Below are 17,683 nucleotides of genomic sequence, written 5' to 3' on the forward strand. Positions count from 1 at the left end.
AGTGCCTAAACTGTATATATGTGCTGTAAACATATGTTTAAATTTAAAAAAAAAAAAAAAAAAAACAGACAATACACCATACAATACATACACATGAATAATACATAAAGGAAAAAAAATTAGACAAAATAATTGAAATATTTAAAGACATAATTTAAACTAATACACCAAATGTCACTCTATTATTGTTTATATAAGACATTGCATATCTAGGGAATCTTTTTAAAGTTTCAATACCTAATGGTTTATCACTAAAGCATTCGATTCTGAAATCCTTTAACAAAGGACAGTGATTGAGAAAATGCTCTGCGTTCCCAACTACATGACAAACGCCACATAAATCTGAATTTTGCAAACCAAACCTAGAGAGGTACGCGGGGAAACGGCCATGTCCAGTCAAGAACTGATTCAGATCTATATCGCTAATCGGCTTCATTTCGTTTTTAATTTTAATATGCTGCAATAAACCCGCGCACCTCTCAGACTCTTTCCATTGTAATGTCCAGATATTCAAATAAAAATTTTTCATATTTCTAATAGCATAGCTTTTCGAACCGGACATCTCAAAGAATTCAACTCGTTCATCATAAATGGCTTGTTTTGCCAGCACGTCGGCTCTTTCATTTCCGGTAAAATCAACTTGGGCCTTTACCCAATGTAAATAAACATCCATGCGTTGTTTCAACAATTTTAACAAGCACTTAATTTCAAAAATTAGAACATTGGCTGTACGAGCCCAGGACAGAGACTGCAGTATAGACATACAATCAGAGTAAATATGTACAGTATTTACACAGCTCAAATTACTCTTAATCTATTGCAAAGCCTTAAGGAGCGCACAACATTCCGCTTGAAAAACAGAATTGTAACTATTCAACCTGTACATTTTATTTACAATTTCAACACCAAAAAAGTAAATTACGAAAGCTGCACCAAATTGACCGTCCTGTCCCGACCCGTCAGTGTATACGTCTATTTCTCCTATTACAGGAAGAACACAATCAAAGCAAAAGGTACAATACTCTGAGGGATGTACGAATTCTGTAAAAAATCTCACAAACATATGTTTTGTAATTAAAACGTCATTATAAAGTTTAAATTCCATTCTCTGAGTTTTAAATAAAAATTTCTCATAATAAAATTTATACATAATAGAAAGAGGCGACGTGCCGGCAAGAACACAGAGCACCTCAGTCGACACTGTGCGAAAGCATCTTGTGATTGCTAGGCACCATCTCCTTTGTATTGAGTCAAGTTTGCTCCTTAGTCTAATCAGTTCCCCCGCTCTGGAACCCCATGCACCGATTCCATAAAGTATCTTTGGAACTATAACACAATTTAATATATCCTTTAACACTTGAGCCTTGTAAGAGAGGGTATCACCGGAGAACGATCGCTTATAATACATTAATATATCGTCAGAACGTTGGTGAACTGTTCTAAAGTGTTCTGCAAAAGTAAGTTTACAGTCTATAATAATGCCTAGGTATTTGATGGCGTCGGTAAACTTGACTCTCTGACCATGGTATCTAAATCGCGGTGGCCGCACCTTACTTCCGCCACGCGGGAACAAAATCGCAGAAGTCTTGGCTATATTAAAATCCAGTCCCTCACCGATCCTCCAATCTTCCAGCGGTTTCATAACTGTTTCAAACAAACGCTCAAGTTTTTCCAAAGAATCTCCCTTCATTAAGATTGCCAAGTCATCTGCGTAACTAATAAACTTTACATCATCGGGGAATTCTAAAATTAGAACTTTGTTCAATATAATGTTCCAAAGCAGGGGAGCACTGCAAGAGCCCTGCGGACATCCCATATGAATATCTAATTCAATCTGCGCATCTTCACTTTTGAAGGCGTTGTAAATGATTTTTCGATTACTGAAATAACTCATATAACTTTGCACCAAATTTTTTGGGGCCTTTAGCCCGATCAAAGTTTGTAAGATTGAAGTCCAGTGTATAGAGTCAAAGGCCGACGAAACGTCCAGAGACAGCAAAACCACATGTTGAGAATTTTTGTAGCGCTTAATGAATTCTAAGGTATCATAAAGAGCGTCCTCTGTTGAGCGTCCTACAGAAAAACCATATTGCCGCTGACTAAGCAACTTCTGACTGTTTAAATAAAATCTCAGTCGCTCTATCAGTATCTTTTCATAAACTTTACCGAAGACACTGAGTAAGATAATTGGTCTATACTTATTATTTTGTTTGGGAATCAAAATGACACGTCCGAGTTTCCAATTTCTTGGGAATAAATGAAATTTTAAGCAGTGGTTAAAAAGTGAAGTAAAAACATCTAAAAAAGTATAAATTAAAGTCTGTACAAATATTGGATTAAAATGGTCAGGACCTGGAGCACTTCTGCGCCTCAATTGATCAGTAGCATTTTTAATCTCCACTTGAGTAATAGCAACATCACTTTCAGAGCATACTGCCAGGTCTTCATCATTAAGCATAAATCTCTCTGGCACACCTAATTTGAGAGCCTGTGTAACTGACTGTCAAGTTCAACTAAATCATCAGTTTGTTGGGGATTACTTAAGGTACCAGTTCTTTTAATTTTTTTGGAAGCAGTCCTATAAAAGCCATCATAATAATGTATATTGTTAACGAAAAACTTCTTTTTAGTCTCAAACTTAGTCTTTCTTATCAGACGTTTATAGACGGCTAGTTCTTTCTTGTAAATAAATTTTCTTTTAGTTCTAATATTATCCATCAAACCTGGTATCTATGAACTTTTTCTCATAGCTCGAATTCGTCGACGCATAAGGGCAAGTTGAGGAGTCCACCAAGATATTTCTGAACGTCCAGTCTGTCTGGCATGCAATTTCCTACTGGCATCCATAGATAATTCTTTGAAGAATTTAACAATACAGTTCTCTAAGTCATTAGAAGAGCAACATTTAAACAAATCAAATTTAAATCCTTGCATTTTAGAACCCAGTTTCTTACAATATCTCATAATTCGATGAACATCTTTTGTTAAAACTTCCCTAGGCGTGCAGTGAGTGTTAAAATCATAAGATAATCGGAGATATCGATGATCGCTTAAGCTTTCCTCTATTAATACCTCAAAAGTCTCAGGGCCAAAAGGCAAGCCTGGTGAAACGATTATCAAGTCTGTCCAGCCCTCACCAATACTAGATTTAAAAGTCGCAAGAGAACTAAAATCATTTAATAAAATCAAGTTGTTAGATAATATAAAATCAAAAACTAATCGTCCACGGGCGTCAATGCTCTTTGCACCCAAACTTGGGTGTTTAGAATTGAAATCACCAGTAATGATAAATTTGTCATATTTTCGGATAATCATTTCGAGCTGTGAAAGATATCCCTCTATGTCCTCGGCAGCTGAGAAATACACAGTAATAATTTCCAATCTGCTCGATGACTCATAAATCGAGATTGCCGTGATGACATCAGACTCATAGTCACGTGTAAAATCGATATCAGGTCTGATAACAATGATTCCAGTTCTACCATCTTTATCATAAGCGCATCTCCAGTCAGGTATCTGGTAGGCCAATTCATGGTGAACCGCATAGGGCTCCTGCATGCATATGATCTCAGGGTAAGAGCCTATTATCTCATTAAGCACCTGGAGTTGGGCCTGAGCCAACATACAATGATTTAAATTTATGCTTACAAATATCATGGCAAAATAAATTAATAAAAAACCCGCGAAAACATATATATACAAACAAGTAATAAAATAATACAAAAAAAAAAAAAAAAAAAAAACTAGGAACCCAACCACAAACATACAATAATAAAGCTATATTTCACAATCAATATCCAAATGATCTCTTAGAAAATTCAATTCACTAAGTAAACAAGGACAATTTTTGTCCATTGCGTGATGGCCAATATCAAAATTAGTTTGAAACTTCTCATTTGAATACGTGCAATTAATGCAGCTCAACTCTTTACTCTCACAATCTTTACCTAAGTGTTCCCCAGTGCATCTCGAACAACAAATCTCAACTTGACAATTCCTCTTAGAGTGGCTAAAGGAATAACACCTGGTACACTGTCTAGGTCTCAGAAAAAGTTTCAAATCATAATATCTCCAACCGCGATTAATACATTTTTACTCTAAGTATTCTCTCTGACATAATCCACTTACAATAAAAACTCTGTGCGAAATACCTTGATTTTTCGATGGTAGATTAAATACGGGTTTAACACAATTCCCTGAACATGAGCAGTTTTTCTTTAAAAGAGTCTCCAATTCTGCGTTCAAAGTATTGCCATCAACATTATAAATAATTACTCGAGGTCTAATAAAACGTTTTCGTCTAGTGACCAGGTTTCTCTGTAGAATCTCATCGCCAGCGATTGCATCCTCCAACTTCTTCACCTCTTCTCTACCACCTAATTTTAACCTTAGTTCTCCCCGTTCTCCAAGTGAGGATTTCTTGATGCTAATACCAATCTCTTCTGGCTTGAATTTTTTACAAATCTTATCATATGCATTTACATCAGGAGCAACAGGCTTAATCATAATTTCGTCCAATCCCTTGGCTGCAACTTTAGCATAAGTGGGAGGGCCATCGCCGCGCAATTTCTGTAATACAAGAGTCATATCACGTCTCATCCGTGTAATCTCTTCCTTAATAGCAGTTAACTCATTAGTTTTTCCACAAGCACCAGAACAAACTGCTTGGGAACTCTTTTTATCATTAAAGCCACTAGCAAATGTCAAGATCTTATTTAAACCATACGTTAGTTTATCAGTTAATGTGCAACCAATTTTACGTTGGGCTTTAATCTTGGCTACAACTTTGTGTAAACTATTTACAATTAGTACAATATCATTTTCTTCCTCCTCAGGAGTAATTATTTCATCCTCCACCCTTTCTTCGGTATTAGACATTTTACTCTTAAATAAACACTAAGTGGCCGGGTTCCAAGACTGATAGTTTAAAACAGCATAAAAACAATAAAATACAAAAATAATATTCAAATTCACCAGTTAAAATAGAAGAATCTGCCTACTCTAAAATTACATGTATAAACGAATACAATTATTTACAACAGTTTACATAAAATACATCCAAAATTCCTCTTACATATTTTACAAAATTCCAGTAGCACTGATGGAATCCTAATTTAAACAAAATTCTCTCTGATTTCATAAAAATGAACAAACAATTAAATTTCTCAAACACATTACTATTTAACAAAATTCACTCGAATACAATAAACAAGACAACGCTATTTAAAATCAGTTAACAATAATCTGTAAAGTCAATGTATTCCCAAACCTATAAGTACTTATAAGAAAACGATTAAGTTTCTAAATATGCCCAAAAACACATCAATTCTTTATAAAATCCATATAAAAACCAAAATATGCCAAAAACACATAATTACTCTTCAAAATTCACTTAAATCTCGAGAATTCTGCACAAATCAATAAATCGTAAACGGGCATAAAACATACAAAACCGGCGCACCAATTTATCGGGCAGTCATTCCAAGCGAGAGGAACAAAATATCAAATAATAGTAATTTTCAATTGACTGAAAGTTGTAATGCCCTTGGTGCAAAACAGAAAGTCTTCAATTGTAAACGAACGGCGGCCACACTAGGCCTAACCGCCTATTCGAAAAATAAAATGCTCATAAAGTGAAAAATACGCCATGCATTTCAATAAAATTCAGTATACAAAGGTGTAATGAATCCAAATATATTGACAAAATTACCTTGCACAGTCTATTTAAGTAGAAAAAGCATAATCTTACAATTCGTATGCTAATGACCTCCGGATAAGACTTGAAACTTTTATATGCTTATATCTTCATTAATATGCACCGGAATTCAATAAAAAGCACCACTATGGAAACCGGAACATCTAAGGAATCATAAATATCATTTTCACATTCACAAAATCAAAATACACCGTATATAGACGATTTTTCGAAGAGCTCACACAAACCCTTGCAACATGTCTGCCGACGGCTGCTGTTGCCAAGCTAATGTGTTTTCAATCACTCATGTGTTTTCTACAATATGGATGAAACTGGACTTTTGTATATATTTTTTTCCTAAGACGCATCCTCGCAATGGAAGGTGACACGTGTCATGGCGAAGCACCAGAAAACAACATTTAACTGCCGTCCTTGTGTGTAATACAAGTGGAAACGATAAACACCGTTCTTGAGTGATCGGTAAGTTCGAAAAACTCCGTTGTTTTAAAAACATAAATTATATCTTACCTTGCATTTACTCTAATCATAAGAAAGCTTGGATCGACAGCTTGACATTTCGTAATTGGCTTCTTCGTTTCAACAGACAAATCGTGGTCCAGAATTGGCATGTTCTTATGACACTGAGCAGGTATGCAGCCCAAAACATACATGATTTGAATTTATCCAGTGGGAAAGTTCATGTTCCCGTCAAATGCAACAAGTTGTCTTCAGCGTCTGGATCAAGGCATTATTGCAGTTACGAAGTGATCTTATCGCAAGTGACTTCTGAGAGCATCATTTCGCTCTACTGGAAAAGAGACGGAAATGCTGACTTGGAGTGTGCTTCATGCAGTAAATGCTATTGCTGCATTATCGAAATCTTGTAATCACAACACATACAAAACTGTTTTAGGAGATCTTGGAGATATAAAGACGCTAATCTTACTGACGAGTTAGATTGGTGACAGCGATACTACTTCTCCCGAGGAGTGGAATATTTGCGAGATTAGTTTCGAGGAGTTTCATAGTGCAGATAACGATGTTGCTGTCTCTGCTCCATATTGCAGATAACGATGTTGCTGTCTCTGCTCCATAGGAATCTGATGTACAAGCAGTTGTGGCTGAGATGCAAGGAATATCATCAGAAGAAAGTGAGAAGGATAATATTATTCTGACCATACGCCAGGAAATGTTACTCGTCTTGGACACTGTAGAATGCTTTGCTGCAACATCCGGATTAATCGCTAGTTTTACGGAAGCCATGAATACAGTTGGTCGTGAATTTACGAAGCATTTTCGTTCCCGCCTGCCACAGTGCAACTTTTCCCCATTGGCCATTGTAGGTGTTGGCCACCACTTAGGCACTAGCAATTAGAGACGTTGGCCACTACTTAGGCCGGAAGCGGTGATGACTTTATCTTGGAGGCACCCAATAGGCGGGCCACTGTTGCCTCCTATGAAGTGTCAGACAATTTACATCCATGCCTTCTCCGGGATTCGAATCTTTCGGTACGCCAGTCAGAATCACTAACCACTTTCTCGTCTGGGCAGCATAGCGCAGGAACAATATGCAGGAATACACAGAATATATACAGGAACAGGATATCTCCGATAATTTTTTGGCGAAAATTCCTGTTCCTGAATACAGCGCAATATACGAGATCAGGAATTTTTCACCAAAAATAATCTGAAAGTGCATTTCTTTAAGTTATACTGCAGTAATTAATACATCACTGTAGTTCTTTCTATGTCGTTATATATAATATACCTGTGTACTGTAAATGGTTAATTGTTAATGTCCAGGAAAAATTATTCCAAATGTAAAATTTGAGTTCTTAGTTAACACGAAATTGTTTTTAAAGGAACTCTTCATTTTTCGGCCCTTTGAGATTCGTGTTAATGTACTGTATATATACACTGTGTTTCAAAACGAATATACGTATTATAAACTGTTATTTTGTTAAAACTATCGGTCACTGCTCCCTCGGCTCGGCTACTGGCGAAACAAATACATAGTCTAGTTTATGCTAATAGCCGCTGTCAGTCGTCTTCTGTTTTGCGTAGTAACCGTCACATGTTTAAAATGGCTACTCCGCAGCAGAGATCATTTTGTGTTCTCGAGTTTGCGAAAGGCAATTTCGTGATTACAGTGCAAAGACGTTTCAAGTTGAGGTACCAAAGTGATCCTCCGAATGGGTAGAATATTCGCAGATGGTATCGACAATTTGTAAATACAGGATGTGTATTTAAAGGAAAGAGTCCTGGCCGCTGTCGTGTTACCGACGAAAATGTTGCACGAATTCAAACTGCTTTCCAATAGTCCTTCAAAATCAATTCATCGTGCTACATTTTGGCGTGTTTTGAGACGTCGGTTGGTTATGAAGCCGTATAAGTTACATTTGTAACAGGCTCTGCCTCCTAATGACAAACGCAAACGTGTGGCATTTGCATGTTCCAGCTGGCCTCCACGGTCACTGGATTTGACACCCTGTGACTTCTTCCTGCGGGGTTTCATTAAAGACAACTTTTATGTACCACCACTCCTACAGAACCTAGAAGAAGTGAAGAACTGGATCCGTACTGTCATAACATCAGTGACGACGGACATGCTTGCCTGAATATGGGAGGAATTTGAGTATCGATGTGATATTGTTCGTGTCGCTGATGGAGGATACTGAACATCTGTAATCTGAACTTAAGAGGTTCATAAATATGTGTGTAAAGTTTCATATTGATATGTCATACTCATCCAGTTTAATAAATATATGCATTCGAAATATATTCTTTTTGAAACACGCTGAATTTTTATCAGATTATGACTTTGAAGTAATAAAATTGCATGTAAATATTATTAATGCATTTTTAGCATATGAAAATTTATAAACTGCACGTGTGAAAATATTTTCGACATACCAAATATAACAGAATTATAAATTAAAGAATAAAGGTGTTACTCACTAGTAAATCAAAAAGGAATATCATTGAATTGTATGAACAGCTCCTGCCATCAGCCGAGTTAACTCAGGTACACAGAACTAAATTACTATCGCACACTCGAGTAAGTATTTTTTTTTACAAATTACGAGTAACAGGAATTGTTTTACAAATGTTGATACAACTGAATATATTTACTACAGTTTTGAGTTAAAGTAAAGAAAGAAGTTAGAGGTTGAGTTAAAATAAAGAATAAAATAACTGTCGGAAAAACGACTACTTTCTGGATTTCTATTGGTGCATAAAGGTGTAAATAATGGGAAAATCAACCTTGAACAGCTCTAACTTACTTTTAATTAGCACTTAAAAGGAAAGTCGGAAAAGATGCCAAAAATCCCAAATTAGGGGATTAAGCACCTGCTCAGTTTTGGAAAACGGAAATCAAACATTTTGCGTTTGATTTTTATATTGAGTAAATTAACTAAATTTAAAGGTAGACCAGAGTATGATATAAAAAGCAAGATTTTCAAATTTTTGCAAAGTTGATTTACTAAATTTAAAAATACCAAAATATTAATATTTGGTTATTTAAAGCATTTTTGTAAATAGCAATATAAATCTAAGACCAACGATTGCAAAAATGTAAGGTGCGTAAGGATGTTTTTGGCCATGATGTATAACTAAAACTTCCATAATAAAACTTGAAAACTTAAGGACGACAGACATAGATCCCTCTTCTTCAGAAGAAAAAAATTCTCTCAGGAGCAAAAAATGGGTGGAGTTTAAAATCTGCATCAGTGTGAATTTGCTTTTTACCTAATTTTATATATTTGCAAGTACTAAAACGAATTCAAATTTTGAAGCTCTAATGTTGCTAGATTTGACCATTCTATTGACTCATTTGATTAAGTAATTAGCCAGAAATTAACTGACATAAAATAATTACAACTAATTACTGTAATCAACGGTTAAAGGATTTTATTTCAAAGTAAAATACTTAACTGCGTTTCAGTGTATTTTTGTCTACCTTAACATTTATGAATTATAAATTAAGATACAAATAAAGCATTAGAGGTAGTTAAAGGATTTATTTCACGCCAAAATTTGAGGAACTTTGTTAATGGACACTGTTTTTAAAATTTTCATAATGAGTTCATTCTTTAACAAAAAATGTTAATTAATAAAGCTTTTTAATAAACAGAGTATGTATGATACAAAGTTCTGCTATTTGCAGTCTATAAATTTCACAGATTGTTTTAAAAATCGTACCTTTATTAAATTAACTGCAAACAGTTTAGTTTAATCAAGTTACAAACGTAATCAAAACCAAGCATGTTGAGCACCAGTAAAGTATTTATTTATTTAATTAGATAAAAATAATTTCTAATTAAAATAATTTATTTTCATTAATTGCAAAATAAAAATTCAACGGGAATCCATGGACTTTCTTTTCGCATCCTAGAAATCTCTTATTGACAGCAGCTCAGACTGTGGCTTAAAACCTGCTTCACTATCTGGAAATATCACACTCAAAGATGTGCAATTCAGCTATCCGGCAAGAACTGTTCCGGTAAGAATTATAGTGAATAACAAATTAGATTATTGAAGCTTGTCTCTTGTAAATTTTTTTTGTGATAAATGTTTTTAATATTTTCGCAGGTTTTGAAAGGATTATCCCTTGATGTGAAATCCGGTCAAACAGTTGCTTTAGTAGGTGCTAGCGGTTGTGGTAAAAGCACTGTGGTACAGCTCGTTCTCAGGTTTTATGATGCAGTAACAGGATACGTGAGTAGATTCCTTTAATTTTAGTATAAACGTATGGTCGATCAAAGTATATTTCTGAATATAATAAAATTGTTGACACAACATTTATTCTCTGCATAGACAAAGAAAAAAGGGTGGCACGGAAGAAAGGTGAAAAAAAAACCCTTTATTTATTCCCACTAATTAACAGAAATGCACGTACTTCGTGCTTTACAATAACACCGACTACTTGCGGTGGAACTTAAACGTTATGACACAATCAATTCAAGTCTAAATAGAATAGTGCTGGTTTAGCACATTAAAGAATAGCTAACTTACTTAACCGTGCTAAACTCAACAAAACCTAACAGGCTGTTGAGTTTAGCACGTTAAAGTTGTTGACTCAACAAAACCTAACAGGCGTGACAATTATCCGAAATGGCCAAAGGGCGTACTAACGTAACGGCAAGATCAGCAACTAAACTTGCGCTGGTTAGCGAAAACCTGCTTACTAAACTCTGACTAAACTAAGAGATTCACTCGTTTTAATACTCACTTCACTTAAGTTTAAAATTACATCCTGGCAAGGAAATGCGAAGGGAAGCTGAGGAGTTCAGGAAAGATAACAAACATTTGAATAATATGTTAATTTTAGGATTAATTAAAGGAAACCCTCCAAGATGAGTATGTGCTGTGAAATATCATTTTTAGTACCTAGAAATGAATAATTTTACTGAAAAAAACGCACACTCAATTTATTTATACGGATAAGGAATGAAGAATAATAATTTAACTCATATGCATGAGTAATTAAGAACGATGTTCTTTGGGGTGATAAACAGAGTAACATGTTATCCAGGTGAAAGCTTAAAAAGACGTTTGAGTGTATTATAAACATACAGTTAAGCTCCGATTAACCATGTCTGGTCTAAAAAATTTTTCTTTATTGTGAGACGATGAATCACAAACCTTCAACATATAACAAAACTTTCCATAGAAAAGAGAAACAAAATGATGGGAAAACAGTATTGCATAGCGAATGATGCCATTAGTCATTTACAATTTAGTTCCATCTCTCCTAATGACGTTTATCGTTTCATTATTTACAGCATAATCCTTTTTGTTTTGAATGCTGATTAAATGTACGTAACCAGATAATCTTAGTGTTTAAATTAAATTGCTTAAAAATAATGTAAACTGTTATTAGTATTTTATTTGAAGTTTTGATCAAAAGATATATCTTATTGTGAAAAATAAATAATTAATAAAAAATCTGATTAAGTTTGAAGAACTTTCATCATTTCATGATATCTATTAAATAGCAATGAAAACTTAGTTTATAATTAATGTTTTGCATTGATAATTAAATTAAATGTAATTTGAATGCTACAAATCGTTTGATATTGAAAAACATAACTTCGTATTAATTCGACAAAAAGCAGGGGATTACTTCTAAAATGTAATGTAAAGTTTTATACATATATGATTTTCATCTGAAATTGAGCTGTAAAAATCATGTCTGTAACATACCCTCTAAAACTTTCACTCAAGGATAATCCAAAATGTTTTAATTAAAACCAATTGAATGAACGTAAAAATAACTGTTTAAATAATTTTACTCGTAAAAAGTACAACTTCAAGTGAAGAACTATACTGCTGTCTTTTAATATATTCAGGTTAAATATAATTGAAATTCAAGACAAATATCTAATTTCCACAAATCCACAAATTTGAAAGAAAATTGTGATTACTACTTAATGAATCTAAGTTGTGCTGCCAAAAGCGTGGATCAAACATTTAATTATTCTATTTGCAATTTTATCTTATGCTATACAGTGAAACTTTAATTGCATGCAAAACCTATCTTAACAGTGTGAAAGAAAGAAACTTCGTTCAAAATGTTTTTTCAACAGTTTTACAAAATATATTAAAGAATTCTTTTTCAATACACAAAATTAAATTATTTCTAGTATCAGCCTACCTTGCTTTGTTGTTTCTTTTTATTGCAAAGCACAGATATTTTATTTGTTTGTAAACCGAAAAGGTTAGATAGGTTAATAGATAATACAGGCTTTGCGTCTATCAAATAGGATGGCGCCTTTATTTATATATTTTTCACAAGAACCTAAAGAATTTCTCACCAGCAACTTGAAAGAAACAAATGTAATATGATGAGTTTCATGAAATAAAATATCCTTTATTGTGTATGCAATATTTCGATAAAAAAAAAAGTGATTTTTAAGAATAAAAACCCTTCCGAAAGTGTTTCATTTTTTTTTCAAAAACAGAACTATATAGATTTTTGAAGACTAATGTTTCTATCTTTAGGTAGCACTGGATGGCTACGATGTGAAGCAGCTGAATATTGGTTGGCTTAGAGATAATATAGGCCTTGTCGGTCAAGAGCCTATTCTTTTTTCGACGACCATAGCAGAGAATATCAAGTTAGGAAAACCTGGTGCTTCAGATGAAGAAGTTATAAAAGCAGCTAAAATAGCAAACGCTCACAGCTTTATTGAAGCTCTTCCTCTGGTAAGTTTTAGTGCATCTTTTTGAATTATACTGTTTTAAAATGATTTTAGATAAGGTGACATTTATAATTTTCCTGAAAGAGGAAAACAGAGCAGTTTCCAACTTTACAACTTCAAAACGGATTATATATTTACAAGAGGATAATTGTGCGTGCATAAAAAATACAGTTTATGCAAATTTTAATTTGTAGTTTACCGGAACGTTAATTTGCTATTTATAAAAGCATAAATTATGTGAATATTTATAAACTCAGTAAAATTATGCGAAAGTGAAAAAATCAATATTATTGTGGCGATAAAAATCACAAATCAGTTAGTAGATCATTGTCTTTCAGTTAGGAGAAATTAGTAGATCATGCTATACCCTTCATTTTGCGCCATAAATGTCCTGAAGTCCCATCGCCTTGAACAGAAGTTAGAAGGAAATAAAAACAGTAATAATGATCGTCAAATGAAAGCATGTTCAGAGGATAAAAGAAAGGCTGCCTGATTTTTACATAGCGAAAGTGTGAAATGAGTAGATATTCGTCGAAAGGGAATTCTTGAAGAATCTAGATTAAGAATAATTTCAACATATGAGTGGATCTCTCAGACAGGCATTAGCCGGCAAAAAATTCAAGATAGGCAATGAGATAAACTAGGCGTTTCATTCAGTGACTCATAGTTATTCAAAGTGTGATTTTTCTTGATTGATCCAGAAAATTGCTAAAACGCTGATACTCAATTTGGACTATGTTAAAAATAATAAAATGTGTGCAGCCTTTTTTGTGTATATTTTGTAAGTGATCATGAGATTAACTTCTGATTATTACTTGAGTATATGATTGTCAAAAGTATGTGTTAAGAAAAAATTATAGAATTAAAAATTTCAAAATAAACACCTTAATTGAAACGTAAATAATAAGTAGGTAAAACAGTTGTAAAAAGAAGCACATGGCATTTCATTTTCAAAACACTTTCTGAAGATAGCACTCAACTGAGCTCGATTGGAGGTAAGGGTACTCCTGTGCGTGTTATCTGACATCATCGATGACTTTTCTCAGCAAATTTTCTGGAATTACATGAACTTCCTTTCGGATGTAACCTTTCAGTTCCTGTATAGTATGAGGTGGGTGGGCGTAGACCTTATCCTTCAAACAACCCCAATAGAAAAATTGCATGCTCTTAAATCAGGCGAATGTGAAGGCCATTCAACATCTCCGAAACTAGAGATGATATGCGAGGAGGCAAGGATAAACGAAGTGTACAATGAAAGGGAAGCCATGAAACGTCACGGTATGACGTCATGACTTATCATAGCCGCTGCCATAGGCGAGCTTCTGGTTGGTTTTGTTTACATTCTGATCGGTGTTGTCTACATGTTAGCTTTCGTCATTGCATGTTTATATATCCCCCGTTCTAATTTTAATACTTAACATAAATGAGTTAGTACATGGAAAAATCACATGGATTGTAAATAACTGTTCCAAATTCAATAAAATCTAGGTGCATGAAAATGTGCAAATGGTAACTGTACGATATAGTAAATTCTAGAACACCAGTGGAAGTTTTAACGATATTTTACGCAAATTATGTCTAAAGACACTTTTCTGAACCTATATGGACTTTGATATTTGCTCTCAGAGTCAGTGTAATTTTATTAAACAATATGTGTCGTAATCTTATCCTACGCTATATGGTGGCCACGCTAAATCGTGACGTCACGTTGTTGTGACTTCATTTTTGTAATGTTTGTAACTTATTCTATCTATTCTAACCTCTTTTATAAATCCGTTTTATTCCGTACAGTGTTGCCACTCCCCGCTTTCAAATGATTCCGTTTGTTAATAAAAAATCATTAAAGTTTTACAAAATAAGAAATAGATAATAAAACAGATTCGAAATTCAAAGTTCGAGCTTCCAACTGTACATCTTTGGGTGGGGTTCTACCTTATTCAAAATTTGATGGAAAATAGGAGGAACATACACTAATACAATCTTTATTATTTAATTTCTTCAAAAATGATGCAGGGTGATAATGTTTGGTAGCAACAGTTTGAAAAGTGATTGATTAGTCGTTTCGACTAAACCGACCCAAAATTTTTGCTGTTGAATTGTATGCGCGTAAGTACGAAAAAACAATGTTTAATGATAAAGCTAAAGAGACCAAAAAAAAAGGGGGGAGAGGTTAGCAGGAGCGAATACAACAGCAGACTGGTAGACTACGAACCAGTGATGGTGTAAAAACCTTAACAAACTCTTTTGGGCAACCGTTAAAATCTAAAACCTTTCAGATTTTAGATTTTAGATTTAGTTTCTTTATTTATTTATATATTTATTGTTCATTTGCAACATTTTCCTTCAAAATTCATTCTACTTGATGCTTTCCCAAGGACTGTTGCGTAGCAAATAAGGCATGGAATTGCGCCACCTATAAAGATGTCACGGTGACGCCAAACGTGAATTGTCTAATTATTTTTGCTCCATCCTGTATTTTGCATAAATATCAAAACGGAAAGAAACAAAGGAAACTGAAAGGTATGGAGAAGCATAGCTAAATTTCAAGACCACTTGCAACAAGAAAATGCATATGCAAGGATGTCCTCGAACGCTAATTATTACAGGAAAAGTTTTAGAAAAACATTGAGAATTTCCTGTTTCATATTAGAATTCACTTTTCTCCAGATACAAATATTATGCTTAAAATTTAAGTTTGAATTCGGTACCCATTAGTTCCTTCGCTTTCAGGGTAAAAATCAACTACTAGAAGTTCAAATGTCAGTTATATGCCTAATTGCATAAAAGTATAAATTTTTGTTCAAGAATTTTCTGTTTCTTACATGTTTTTTTTCCTATGTTTTTTCTTTCAAATATTTTATGTATGTTTTGTCAATAGCAATACAACACGTTGGTTGGAGAGAGAGGAACGCAGCTGAGTGGAGGTCAGAAACAAAGAATAGCTATCGCTCGAGCTCTTATTAAAAATCCAAAGATTTTATTATTAGATGAAGCTACGTCAGCACTAGATACAGAAAGTGAAGCGGTTGTGCAAGCAGCACTTGATGAGGTTTGTATTTAGTAGTTTAAAATAAAATTTACGTGTAAGTTAAGTATAATCTTTTAGCTATGCAATTGTGATGTGATCATTTGAGGATATAACGTTCTTAATCATTTGTACAGCCCTTGTAATTTTTTGAACTGTATGTCATCATGACACACATGTAATCAGCGCGTTATAAGGAAAGTACATAATGTACTACCATATGCTATAACATCTAATTCCTGTAATTACTAAACCCTTACAAGTTAAACACAGATATGAGGGGAACTTAAATTGCTTTCGGTATTTCTTAATTTTTGAGATAAATCGTAATATTAGCTGCAGTGCTCTTTTCGTTTAGGTAACTGAATCAAAATTTCAACAGAAAATTCTTTTAATTTCGAAAGTTTTATTTTAGTAATAAGTAAGTCTTAAAAATCGATTCTAAATTTTGAGTATATACCTCTCTTTCCCTGGGAAACAAAGTCTTTTACGGGGGTTAAGACTCTTTAGGAAAGAAAAGCCCCACCCACATGTAAAATAAATTTTTTAGGAAGTGAAATGAATTTATGCAGATTTTTTGTAAAGATGCAACTAAAAACGGGGGGGGGATGAGAATTGTCACTTGTACAGAACCTAATGTTTATTCTCAGATAATTTTCCGATTTGGAGAAAAATGGTTCCTCTGTCACATTCTGCTTGTCTGCTACAATTATATTTTCAGGAGATCGTGGTCAGAAAATGCTGAATTCTTCTCTCTTTCTTTTCATACTACACATTTTTCGTTAAAACTTTCTCAATACTCAAGTTATTGTTTATAGTATGATCTTTATTCTCATTACTAACGTTTCATCATTTTATCTTTTTTCATTGGTATACTGGGAAAAGAATCATCATTGTTTCTATCATCCATTTAAGTAGTACATTTTACTATGTATTCGGGGCTTAAATTTAACTGGAGACCGGTTGAGCTCTTTCTTAGTTTTTGGGTGAAACTTAATTCCAGATGGAACCCCAAATAAGGAAAGGTTCGGTACTTTATTTTATTATTTAGCTAATCTACCATCAACTTATTCATTTATCTATTTTTATCTCTTTACATTTTATTGAATTTTAATTTGAACTATCTTTTATTATAATTATTAATTACTTTATTATTTCAAGTATTGATTATTTTCTTATTTTACAATTTTATTATGTTTATTTTTGTAATCCATGATGGGAATTGATTAATTTTTTAACTTTCCATTGTTGAGCAAAGTTTTTGTTATATTGCAAAATAAAATAATGAAGTGAATAAATTGGTCAACTTTTCAATTAAGCTTTACTAACATCATTTATTTATTATTTAATTTTCGTTTAATCTTATCACCAAGTCTTAAAATATATATACAAATTTAAAGTTGGATTTATTCTGTACTTTTTAAATCTCCCATTCTTATTCCCATGCAATTCATACCTTCTCGAGTTTCTCGTGTTAGCTTATTCGATTCATTAAAAGTTCGGGGACTAAATAAGTGCAACTATAGATATACCTCAAAATGATGTGAATAAAAATAATAAATGCAAACATGAAGTTTTCTTCCGACGGTTGATTGATCGTGATATCTGCTTAGAGAGAGCTATCTGCTTAGGAAGGACATTTTTGTGAAAGTCTATATAAGGAAAATTAGCTTTTATTCAGTTTAATCTATGAAGTTCTTTGCAGGTTGGTCAAACATCGAGAACCTCAGAATGAACTATTTGATGGTCTTATCCACT

At 33.5% G+C, this 17,683-nt stretch overlaps 1 protein-coding gene across 4 annotated transcripts in view; it reads left to right on the forward strand.

Annotated features, from left to right (window-relative positions):
* LOC118200600 (ATP-dependent translocase ABCB1-like) overlaps nt 1-17,683 on the forward strand; it is a 137,473-nt gene that overhangs the window by 60,243 nt on the left and 59,547 nt on the right. For all 4 annotated transcript variants that reach the window (XM_085817492.1, XM_085817490.1, XM_085817489.1 and 1 more), the window contains 4 exons: nt 10,092-10,199; nt 10,289-10,414; nt 12,701-12,904; nt 15,779-15,949. In XM_085817492.1, the coding sequence (XP_085673618.1) occupies nt 10,092-10,199; nt 10,289-10,414; nt 12,701-12,904; nt 15,779-15,949 (609 nt within the window). The remainder of the gene's footprint in view (nt 1-10,091; nt 10,200-10,288; nt 10,415-12,700; nt 12,905-15,778; nt 15,950-17,683) is intronic.

This window comes from Stegodyphus dumicola, chromosome 5 (assembly GCF_044657685.1).
Source record: "Stegodyphus dumicola isolate Sdum_Otavi_A_Nest chromosome 5, ASM4465768v1".
Classification (NCBI taxonomy): domain Eukaryota; kingdom Metazoa; phylum Arthropoda; class Arachnida; order Araneae; family Eresidae; genus Stegodyphus; species Stegodyphus dumicola.